Source organism: Rhincodon typus, chromosome 4 (assembly GCF_021869965.1).
Source record: "Rhincodon typus isolate 14 chromosome 4, sRhiTyp1.1, whole genome shotgun sequence".
In the NCBI taxonomy this organism is placed as follows: Eukaryota; Metazoa; Chordata; class Chondrichthyes; order Orectolobiformes; family Rhincodontidae; genus Rhincodon; species Rhincodon typus.
In genome coordinates, this window is record NC_063335.1 from 15,173,467 (window position 1) to 15,185,510 (window position 12,044).

Sequence of the window (12,044 nt, forward strand, 5' to 3'; positions counted from 1 at the left end):
TTTTATTTATCAAAATGGTATATTTGAAGAAATACAATTGTACGTAGTTCACTTGTAGTCTACTGTCTGTCTCATTCACGTTACTTCTACCTCTGCTGTAATCCCCTTTGTACACAGACCTGTGGTAACTAATATAACACATAAGAAGAAACAACCATTGAGCTGCAGCAAAAGGAACAAAAAGCTCTGATGTTGCATCCAGCTCCTGCCAGGCAAAGTAGTTAAAATTTCTCTGTGGTCTTTTCCAAATCTTCGTCTTTGAAAGTATATAGTTAACAGATTCATGAACTGATAGTGCCAAATTAGAACTTTAAAATCTACTTTCGAAGGTCTAATGGTGACACAGTTCAGAGAAGTTCAGATGTGATGTGCTTTGTGTGAAATATTAATGTGTACATGCAACACTGTCCTATCTCCTACTTCTGGTGAATTTCAATATTTCCTGCTGCATGTGGCTGCATCCAAGGTAACTGAGACCCTCTAACACAAGCATTTATGAAGCTGTCAGATTATTTGTTAGCTTTCATGTGTCTTTTCATATTCCTGACAATCATGGAGTGAATTATATACTTGTAAATCTTGACGCCTCATTTTATTTCTCTAGTAATTCACAAGATATGGGAATCATTGGTGAGGCTGCCACTAATTACCTATTCCTAATTGCCCTGGAAAAGGTACTAGTTAGCCAGCATCTTAAATCCTGCAGTTCTTCGGGTATAGGGACATCTACAGTGATGTTTGAAGTGAGTTCCAGGACTTCAACCAAACAACAGTGAAGGAACAGCAAGGCAATTCCAAGTCAGGCTGCTGTGCGATTTGGAGAGGAACTTACAGTTGATGGTGTTCATATCCATCTGTTGCCCTTCTAGTTGGTAGATCTTATGGGTCAGGAATGTGCTGGCAAAATAGCCTGGGTGAGTCACTGCAATGCAACTTGCAGTTGGAACGCACTGCTGCTACTGTACGTCAATGGTGAAAAGAGTGAATGTTTGAGATGGTGGATGTGTCAAGCAGTTGTTTTGTTCCAGATGGATGGTGTCAAGCTCCTTGAGTTTTGCTGAAGCAGCAATCATCCAGGCAAGTGGAGAGTATTCCATCACAATCCTGATTTGTGCTTTGTCGATGGTGAGCAGCTTTTGAGGAAACAAGTAATGAATTCTTTGCCACAGAGTTCCTGCCTTGGATCTGCTTTTGTAGCCACAATATTTGGAAAGTTGTTCAGTTCAGTTTACGGTCAATGGTCCGTTTCCACCAACCCCCTCCCCCCAGCCACTACCAGGAATTTGATAGTTGTGTAGTCAGCAATGGTAATGCCATTTAATGTCAAGGGATGGTGGTTACATCCTATCTTGTTAGAGATGATCATTGCCAGGCATTGTGTCATGTTGTTTGTTACTTGTCAGCCCAAGTCTTGATGTTGACTGGGATTGTTGCATTTGGGCAAAGACTTTTCAGTATCTGATGAGTCATGAATGCTGCTGACCACAGTGCAATCATCTGCGAACATCCACACTTTTGACTTTATGACGGAAGGAAAATCATTGATGAAGAATCTTAAGATGAGAGGCCCTATGGCACTAGATTGAGGGACCCCTTCAGTGCTGTCCTGGAGTTGAGATGGCTGACCTCCAATAGCCACAAGCATCTTGATTTCTGCCAGGCATAACTCCAACCAGCAGAGAGTTTTTTTTTCTCCCCCTGATTCCCAACGACTCCTGTTTTGCCAGAGCTTCATAATGAGCCTTGACATTTAGTGCAGTCGCTCTCACCTTTTCTCTGCAGTTCAGCTCTTTTGTCCCTTTTTGGGCAAAGACTATAATGAGATCGGGAGAGAGGAGTGGCTCTGGTGGAACTAAAACTAAGTATTAGTGAGTCTTTTTTTGCTAAGCAAGTGCTGCTTGGTGGCGTTGTTAAAAAAAAAACCCTCCATCACCTTGCTGCCAATGAAGAGGAGATTGTGAGGGCAGTTATTTGCTAATTTGGGCTTGTCCTGCATTTTGTGCACAGGGCATAGATAGATAATTTTCCACATTGTCGTGTAGATGCTCAAGTTGTTACTGGAACTGAATGGCTTGGCTGTGGATGCAGCTGGTTTTGGAGCACAAGTCTTCAGCACTCTTGCTGGAATGTTTTCACAGTTTCATTGCAAAGAACAAAATAACATTTTTTCTGCCTTTCTGCATCAGCAAGTAGGGGTCTTGATTCAGTGCCTGCTGATGTGGAGCTGAGATGCAGTTGTACAAATTATGTCTGCTTTTTAACTGTTGTATAATTAAAGAATATGTTGTTAGTTCCCACGTGGCTGAAGTTTCTTCACTCTAGAGATCTAGTTTTATATACATAGTCGACAGTCTTCAAAATGCAATTCCCAAAGATCACCTCGTGCATTGATAATTACTAAATGTCCGTTTAATGAATAATGCTAGATTTTGAAAAGACAAGCAAGGAAATGGAGTTTTTGTTTTCTAATAATTGCGAGAATATTGAGGTTATCTGATGCCAAGCAGCATAGGAGAGAAGCAAGTGGCTTCTGCATGGTTCGGTTATGGATCAGTTGTTTTTCTTTGATGGCAGAGAGAAACACAATGCTTTTAAAAATCTATAGCTTACCTGAAGTATACTGCTGGTCTCATAAAAGACTGTGTTAAACATCAATAATTTAAAGCTTCCCTGAAGTGAAACATGGCTTGATTCACTTTAAAATTCTTCCATAAGAGTTTCAACTAATTTATAATACAATTACTTTCCCTTTTTGATCAAATATCAGTATATCATTTTATGATAATATGTTAAGATAATGGGTGAGTCAACGAATTGCTGTAAAGTTTAATTTTATATTGTATGTACATAAATCTAGTAAAATACTTTCCAACAAAAGATTAGTTATTAAATTAAGGATGGTGTTCAAAATTATGTTTTAGATTGTTAAGAATATTGTTTTCCAGTTTGCTGATTTGTGACAGCACCTTAAGACTGCTTTTTCCATTCCTGATGTGCTTACATGTATTCAAAGAGAATAAATAAGAGATGCCGAATGTTTCTTGAATCTCTCTAGATAGTAAATTGCTCTATTATTCATGGTTCCTTTAGTAAATCCTCGATAAGCTCTTGTCAAGTAGCAGCATGCCTTTTCTGTTCCATGTACACCAATACGACTGTAAGGACTTTTCTCTCAGTTTCGACATTTCCATTTTCTTTCAGTGCCCTGTGGTGGAATTTTAACAAAGCGCACAGGGAGCATTCTGTCTCCAAGTTATCCTGAACCATATGACAACAATTTGAACTGCATCTGGAAAATCATGGTGCCGGAAGGTGCTGGAATACAAGTAAGGCTTCTATTTCTGAATTGTTTATTCTATTCAGTCATATCTAATTCTGACTATGTAGAACTGATGCTTCTGTTTGTATCTGTATTTTTTTGCTCATGCAGATTTAATGGTGTTGTTTGGCTAATATTTAATCATACTGTCTGAGTTGATAATCTGGTTTTAGAGATGCAAAAAAAAACCTACTGCCACCAATATCTGGAAGCCTGAGTCCTGGACTACAGAGATCACACTTGAACATGATCTGTCATCTAGCCTTGGTGTACCAATGAGATCTCATGTAACATGACTGCATTTATCTCTCCTTTGTATAGTCTCCAGTTTCAAACTCTGTTAACAACTGTTTTTTTTTTCTGGCAAAATTAAAGCACTGCTTGTGAAGGGTACATGTCTTCTCTGTGTATATTTTTGAGTTAATGCTGACTGTAGAGTTTCACAGGACATTCTGCACAGGAAGTGTGATTTATACAATCATCTCCTAATGCCATTAATGTGTTCATTTGCATAAATAGGCAATCCAACTGCAATTATTTGTTAAATTTGTGCAAAAAATTGAACTTGTCTAATTGCAATTTGAAACCCAGAGTTCATTTGGCACTTAACATTTTTATTCCAGTATTGTGGTGCTTCAATGATAGTCATATTTTCCATGATTTTTAATTTAAGTTTTAACTTTAGTAAAATGAAATCTATAAATTTCCTTGAATATAGTGGTGACAAATCCAATTAATGGTAGAGTCCTGGGTAGTGTTGTAGAACAGAGAGACCTAGGGGTTCAGGGAAATAATTCTTTGAAATTTGTGTTACAGGTAGACAGGGTGGTTAAGAAGGCATGTAGCATGCTTGCTTTCATTGCTCAGGCTTACAAATCCATGATTCTTACCATCTAGAAGGGCTATGATAGCAAATGCATGGGAACATCACCACTTCTAAGCTGTGTTCTATCCTGACTTGGAACTCTGTCACCAGTCATTCACTCAAGCATCTCATCATCACCTTCCCCACGGCATTTGGGAATGGGCAATAACAGCAAAGCTCACATTCTACGTACATTTTTAAAAAGAAGCTCGACATGTAAAAGATCAAGTGTCCAAACACCAGTGCTTTTACAAACTATATTCAACTGAATGTTGCAGTATGCTCTTCTTTACCTCAGGCAATGATTGGATAAAGAATTCAAAGAAATTCTACTTTGAAAGATTGTCATCAGATTGTCATCAGAGTCAGAAAAAGCTTTTAAAAGCACCGGTTTTATCCAGTCCTTTGTAGTTGTTTATAAGTACTAAAGTGTTAAAGGGATTTGAAATGGAAATGTAGAGAAATTATGTTGTCCAGTGGGATAATACACAGAAAGAGGAACAATGTTAAAAATACAGATAAAAGTACATTTAAGAGTGAAGTCAAGAAGCACCTTTCCACATAAAAGGTCACGAAAATTTGGAATTCTATCCACCAGCTGCGGAAGATGAATCAATTAAAATTTACAACATTCACAAAATTAAGATCAATAGATTTTATCTGATGTGGACTTGAAAGAAAAAACGTGGATGAAGACTGCAATGAATACAGGTCAATTGAATAGCAGAAAAAGGCATGTAGGACAAAATGGCTGATTACAATTCATATTTTTATAAGTTTATTTACATTGTTGCAAGAATCTTCAGGTAATTTTATTAACTTACCAGCCATGTTTTGCACAAACCATTGTATTATCTGTCATGTATTATTTGGGTATTCGGCAATTGAATCAATTGACAGTTAAAAGAAATTAATAAAACATCAGATACTACAAAGCGCAAATAAACCTATGTTTTTTTGAGATTTGGAATGATTTTGTTAAGAAACTTTTCAAGTGCATACTTGGTGTGAATTGTATTTTTTCTTAAATTCCTGTATTTGAATTTTTCAGGTTCAAGTAATAAGCTTTGCAACAGAACATAACTGGGATTCATTGGATTTCTTTGATGGAGTTGACACTAATGCTCCGAGACTTGGAAGCTTTTCAGGTAAACATCCAAATAATACAAATCTATATTAAATAAGGAGATTCAAAAAAAATGAAATGTCATGTTTAGTTCATCATGTTTCCTCTTCATTTTGGTTAGTTTGTTCTTGTATAAAGAACTGAAAATCTGGTACTCATAAAAGAACCACAACTTCACCAATAAGCCAAAAGATTAACATAAGTAAATTATCTTGTAATTTTGCTGATCACCTGAAGTGTACCTGAGCTAAATTAATCTGTTAGGTCTTGTTCTTTATGAATGTGATGCATTCTCTTGATTTGAAAAAAAAAGCGTCCTCATTCAATGCATTTCACTTTTAAAAATAGATAGACTTGCAACTTTTCATACCTGCATTCTGAAATCTGACCATGCATGTGTTAATTCATGTATTTTGGAATCAAAGATACAAGAAGTTTTCTTTCTATTCAAGACATGTGGATAAAACATTATTTAAAGTTCATTTCTCATTAATTCATTTTTCATTTATTAAAATATTTTCTGAGACAATTTTCACTGAGGTACTCCCTTTTGGATGTGCTTAGTGCCTGCCTAGAAATGATGAATTTTGGATTGTTGCAGGCCGATGCAAACATACGCACAGTAACCATGGTACGTTCAAACAGAATGTTCCTTTAGCTGTTCGCAACAAGCAAAGTATCCAAAGTATCCAAACAGCCCATACCTGCAAAACTCATAACAGAGTGTCTAACATTTGATGTGATTTTGCAATTGACCTACATTTGCTGGATATTCCTGAATGTGTGAGCATGACAACAAATTTTGGATTGTCAGGCAGGCTCACAGTGTGCCACACTTGTGTTTTCTGGGTGCTACATATATTAATGCATTGGTCCTTTTGTTTGCAGACAGGAAGATCTTATAAATGAGCTGCATTTGTTTTCAACTTAGCAAAATAGGTGACAGCCATGTTCTAGTTCATTTCTTAAGGCAATACCCTCACCAATCAGATTCAGATGACCTGGTTTAAAATTTGATCCTGGCTGTTAACTGTCAATCATCATTAATAGGTGTGTTCTTCATAGCAGCACCTCGATCAGAGTCTACTTGGCAACTAATAATTACTCTTTTCTCATGCAATATGAATTTGTATTTGAATTTGTATTCTTTCTAAATGAATGCAAGATGAAAAGCTTTGACAAATTTTTTTTTTTTCAGCAGTACATAAATACAAATAAACCTAGGCTCAGTTTTGGGGTCCATGAAACTATCACAGTTTTTGGGAAAACCCACCAGGTTCATTAATATTCTTTTGGGAAAGAAATCTGCCATCTTAATCCCATCTAGACCCACACAAATGTAGTTAACCCTTTAAGTGTCCCTGAAATGGCCTTGTAAGCCATTGAGTTCAAGGAGAGTTGGGAAGGGAAACAAATGCTGTCCTTGCCAGTGATGCCCAAATCCCATGAATAAAAGGAATATCATCATTGGGTGTAGGCATCTTGTGACACCTGCTTCACGTTTGATTATAGGTAATGTGCACAAGCTTGCTTTGAATGTGAGGTCGGCAATTTTGTTGAACTATATGGCAAAGGAAATGGAAGCAGGAGAACAGAAGCCTGCATGGAACCTTGGGACCAACAAGGACAAGTCACAGCTGAGGGGGAATATTAAGTTGGTTTGTGGACGAGGAAGAGTGAAGAGAGAATGAAAGGAGGAACAGGGTTGGGACCAGGTGCATAATGGAGTGAATTGGGAAAGGTTTGGAATATTGGGAGTGCTGGTGGGGGCAGGCAATCAAGGTAAGGAAAGCAGAGGCCTAAAAAAAGACTGTGTCAGATGTGGATCCATCCAAGGATATTGGTTCCCAGAGTCCTTGCATTTCTTTTAATTCACCTGCAATTATACCCACTCAGAAGGATCTCAAACAATGTAATTTACAAAGTATAGAAGAGAGGGCCAGCTGAGCTTGCAAGTTCATTTGTGGCCCACAGGTAATTACAACATTGGACATTCAGTGAGGAGTGGACATAAAAATAATTGTTTCTTCCACAATAAGGAAATGTCCCAAGCTTGTACGTAAGCATCAATGTATGCCATTTATGAGGCAAGCCAGTAGATTTAGGTCTCTGAATAAGCTAATCTTGATGATGATGTACACATGTATGAAGTGAAACCAATGAAATGTGAATTATTTAAAAGTGAAAATTATATTTTAAAAGTATCAGTATACTCCCACAATGTCTCATACTTGTGCGTTGGTGTTGGCCGGAGAGTTGTGACCAAGGTGCAGCGTCCCTTGCCCACCCTAACCTGCCGCATTTGTTGGCTATTGATCAATTTCATTATTGAGAACTTTGTCCACTGTGTTACCATATATGTTTCCTTTAATCATCATCTTCACTTTAAATTTTAATATAATCATGAAGAAACTGGCAAAGAAAATCAAGAGTGGAATTAATGCCCTGTTCTCATACTGTCGAGAACAGTACATCATCAATTAAAATTGAGTGGGAGTGTAGGGTAGGGAAGGAGCATTCTTAAGCATATGAGAAAGGTAAGGATACAAGTTTTTTGTCTTTGAGACAAGTGTCAGAGCTAGAATAAAGGCAAAATACTGTGGATGCTGGAAATCTGAAACAAACACAGAGAATGCTGGAGAAACTCAGCAGGTCTGGCAGGATCTGTAGAGAGAGAAACAGTTAACAGTTCAAGTTTAAAGACTCTTCTTCAGAACTGAGAGGTCTGAATCAGAGTTAAGAATTTTCCCAGCCCACAATTCTGTCTCCATCCTAGAGGAGCCCACCCACACTTACTTTCTGTTGGGAATTCGGGATCGAGCTGGCGATAGGTTTTCCACCACTGGAGGTAGTTCAGAAGAGATATGGATGCAGAGACAGAGGTTGGTCAAGTTCTGATGTGCCCCGTTTCAAAGCCCATCAGAATGAATGAGCACACTGTTCATATGAAAGATGATGACAGGTTTTATGTGCACTACCTGTGTCCCTTTGACTCCTCATAGCCCTCCTTACACCAGCTGATGGCATTTACCCATGTATTTACTTCTGATTCTAACACGCTGCAATTTCTTCATATGTTCATAAAGCTGTCGACTATGGAATCTAAATGCTAACTATTTCTATTCCTATTTTATTCTTAATTCAGGAACTACAATACCAGCATTCCTCAACAGCACATCTAATAATTTGTACCTCAACTTTCAATCAGATATCAGTATTTCGGCAGCTGGCTTTCATCTAGAATATACAGGTAATCCAGCTCTTATCCAAATTGTATGTCACAGTTAAAATGACAGGGACTACCAATGAAGCCATTGAGCCATGACTTTTGGATCTAATATAGACCCTACCTGTCCATAATGGACTGCTCTCCAGAAGGACCTGGTGATTGATGGTTGCTGTGTAAACAATCAACCTCTGGAGCAGAAGGGACTTGAGCTCAGGCCTCCTGGCTGAGATGTAAGGACGCTACCACTGCACAATAAGAGCCCTTAGCACATTTTGGAGAGCAACATGAACTGCAGATGTGTATTTATTGGGCATGTGGCAAAAAACTCAGCCCCATTCACCTGTAACTTTTTTGACCAGCTCGTCACACATTTGTGCCAGACAGCCTGGGTTAATACATTCTCACACTGAGATCTATCGTGCCAATGATTTATCATTCCAGTGTGCAACACTGCTCTGATCCATGACAAAATCTGTCCAATTGCAATAAACACTGGGACGTTTCTCATTTTTACTGGTAAATCTCATTTTTACTGGTAAAGAAATCTAATTCTGCTATTTGCCCTCATAATTTTATAATGTATTTTGTTTGGTTTGGTACCTCTCAAAACCAAGAAACCTGGTTCAGATTTTTTCCAGAAAATAACCGAAATCCTTGGCTGTCATTTAAAATATCAATGGCTAATCATATATCTTGTGATATTGCAGCTATTGGATTAGATTCCTGCACAGAACCACTTACTCCCAGCAATGGAATGAGAAATGGAGACAGATACTTGGTTGGAGATATAATATCATTTCAGTGTGATCAGGGATACTCTCTGCAGGTAAGCATTTGGAATCACAATGGAAATAAAATGTGTACTTCTTTTAAAAAGCTTCTTAGAGTTTATCATTCCATTTAGTATTGACACAGACCATTTGACTCAATAGTGACTTCTAGGATGTTGAAGATAAATTGACACCAAAGAGATCTGGTCAGGAGCAATATATATGTATATTGAAGCAATGTCAAAAGAGGAACAGTGAGAACAGAATTATAAATCCATGGGAAGATGATTTGTTTTGTTCCTGCTTATTTCCTATCCAATACAATTTAAACTGCAGAAATATTTTTGGTTGGTTGCCTCATGAACATTAAAGAGCTATCATGTCGTTAGGACCTCTTTTTTTATTTTTTTCTTAATTTATTTATTGTGTCAAAGTCACTGCCAAAGCCTCCATTCATTGCCCTTGAGAAAGTGGTAGTGAGACATCTCCTTATACTGCTATTGTCCACGTTATGAAGATACTCTCTCAGAGCTTTGATGAGTAAGAATTTTAAGGATTTTTCCCTGTGGCAATGAAAACATGCTAATTTTTTTCCAAGTTGAAGGGAATTTTGAAGGTAATTCAGTTCCCTTATATCTGGTTATTTGTGATTAAGTACTATTTATTAGCATTTATTATTATTCATTAATGATACATTCCATCACACAATGATGATTGAGATTAGGCTATGAATAGCCAGGTTGAACTTGTCCATTCTTACTTCTATCGTTCAATTGTACTGTCAACATCAAATCCATAAACGGCCTTGGGATTCAACAGACTTAACAGGTAAATACTGTGGCTTACAGGAGGCATTCAAAATCTGGATTGGGTAATTGTCTTCTTCATTGGCTCTGAATTCTTTCTGCCAACACTACAAGGCACTAATTAGGAAGACAAAACAAAAATAGAGATTGCTGGAAAAGCTCAGCAAGTCTGGCAGCATCTGTGAAGAGAGATCAGAGTTAACATTTCGGGTCAGGTGGTCCTTCCTCAGAATGTTAACTCTGGTTTCTCTTCACAGTTGCTGCCAGACCTGCTGAGCTTTTGCAGCAATCTCTGTTTCTGTTTCTGATTTACAGCATCCACAGTTCTTTTGGTTTTTAGTTAGGAGGATGATTGAACTCACTGCACTTGCCAGGTTAAGTACAGCCAACTTTATCAGCATTTCATCCAAGAACTCCAGCATTCACCCCTCAGTCGCTTGTGGCATCTACAAGATTCACTGCAGCAGCTTGCCTGGACTCAGTGACAATGAGCAAAGTGCTACAGTTGATGAGTATTTCTGTTACTGGAAAGCTGTTTTCCTTTGAAACAGGGCTCAAAGCTCGGTTATTTACCGTTCTTCATATATAATCCATGATTTGGATTTAAATGTAGGAGATATGAGAATTAAGATTTTTTTAAAACAAATGGCTGCAAGAGTGAGAAGAAACGTGTTGGCTGCAGGAAGATTCCAGTTATCCATCCGCTGGGCAGAAAGCTAGTAAATTCAGAGGAGTGCAATCACCAGGACACAAGATGTAAGACAAGGGAATGTACAACGAATGGGAAGGTTCTGAAAATGGTCAAGAAACAGAGGGACCATGGAGTGCATGTCCACAGATCCCTGAAGATAGTTGGTCAGGTCAATTTTTTTTATTGCAAAAATGTACATTATTCATGAAAAATCTTTATGAACACACACTGTTACAGAAGTAGTTCTGTACAGTCTTTGAACCTGAAGAACAAACAAACATTGGAATTTGGCAATTCCTGCAGTTGCAAAACAAAACCTAAGGTAATTCTTACTTAACATAGAACATAGAACATAGAACATTACAGCGCAGTACAGGCCCTTCGGCCCTCGATGTTGTGCCGACCTGTGAAACCAATCTGAAGCCCATCTAACCTAAACTATACCATTATCATCCATATGTTTATCCAATGACCATTTAAATGCCCTTAAAGTTGGCGAGTCTACTACTTTTGCAGGCAGGGCATTCCACGCCCTTACTACTCTCTGAGTAAAGAACCTACCTCTGACATCTGTCCTATATCTATCACCCCTCAATTTAAAGCTACGTCCCCTCATGCTAGCCATCACCATCTGAGGAAAAAGGCTCCCACTGTCCACCCTATCTAATCCTCTGATCGTCTTGTATGTCTCTGTTAAGTCACCTCTTAACCTTCTTCTCTCTAACGAAAACAGCCTCAAGACCCTCAGCCTTTCCTCATAAGATCTTCCCTCCATACCAGGCAACATCCTGGTAAATCTCTTCTGCACCCTTTCCAATGCTTCCACATGCTTCCTATAATGCGGTGACCAGAACTGTACGCAATACTCCAAGTGCGGCCGCACCAGAGTTTTGTACAGCTGCAACATGACCTCATGGCTCCGAAACTCAATCCCTCTACCAATAAAACCTAACACACCGTACGCCTTCTTAACAACACTATCAACCTGGGTGGCAACTTTCAGTGATATACAGGATTATATTTACATACATTTGAGGCATCAAGAGGCTCTGATAGCTGAATGGATTCCTGTTGTACTTTGGCAGAAAGACCTTAAAAAGTGGTCTTTTCCCCACTATGAGGTAAATAAGGTGTAAAAGAGGACACAATGTGTCACAACCATACTAGGTGCAGCTGAAGAATGGCCCATAAACTGTGAATTTAATTAGGTCATGGAGTCCCCTTTTAGGACTGTGAAT

The 12,044-nt window shown here is 38.3% G+C and overlaps 1 protein-coding gene across 1 annotated transcript in view; it reads left to right on the forward strand.

The window, feature by feature from the left end:
- Positions 1 to 12,044, forward strand: part of csmd3b (CUB and Sushi multiple domains 3b) — a 1,719,816-nt gene that overhangs the window by 1,533,545 nt on the left and 174,227 nt on the right. The window contains 4 exon segments of the mRNA XM_048595770.1: positions 3,202 to 3,326; positions 5,236 to 5,332; positions 8,456 to 8,560; positions 9,247 to 9,365. Coding sequence (XP_048451727.1) covers positions 3,202 to 3,326; positions 5,236 to 5,332; positions 8,456 to 8,560; positions 9,247 to 9,365 — 446 coding nt within the window.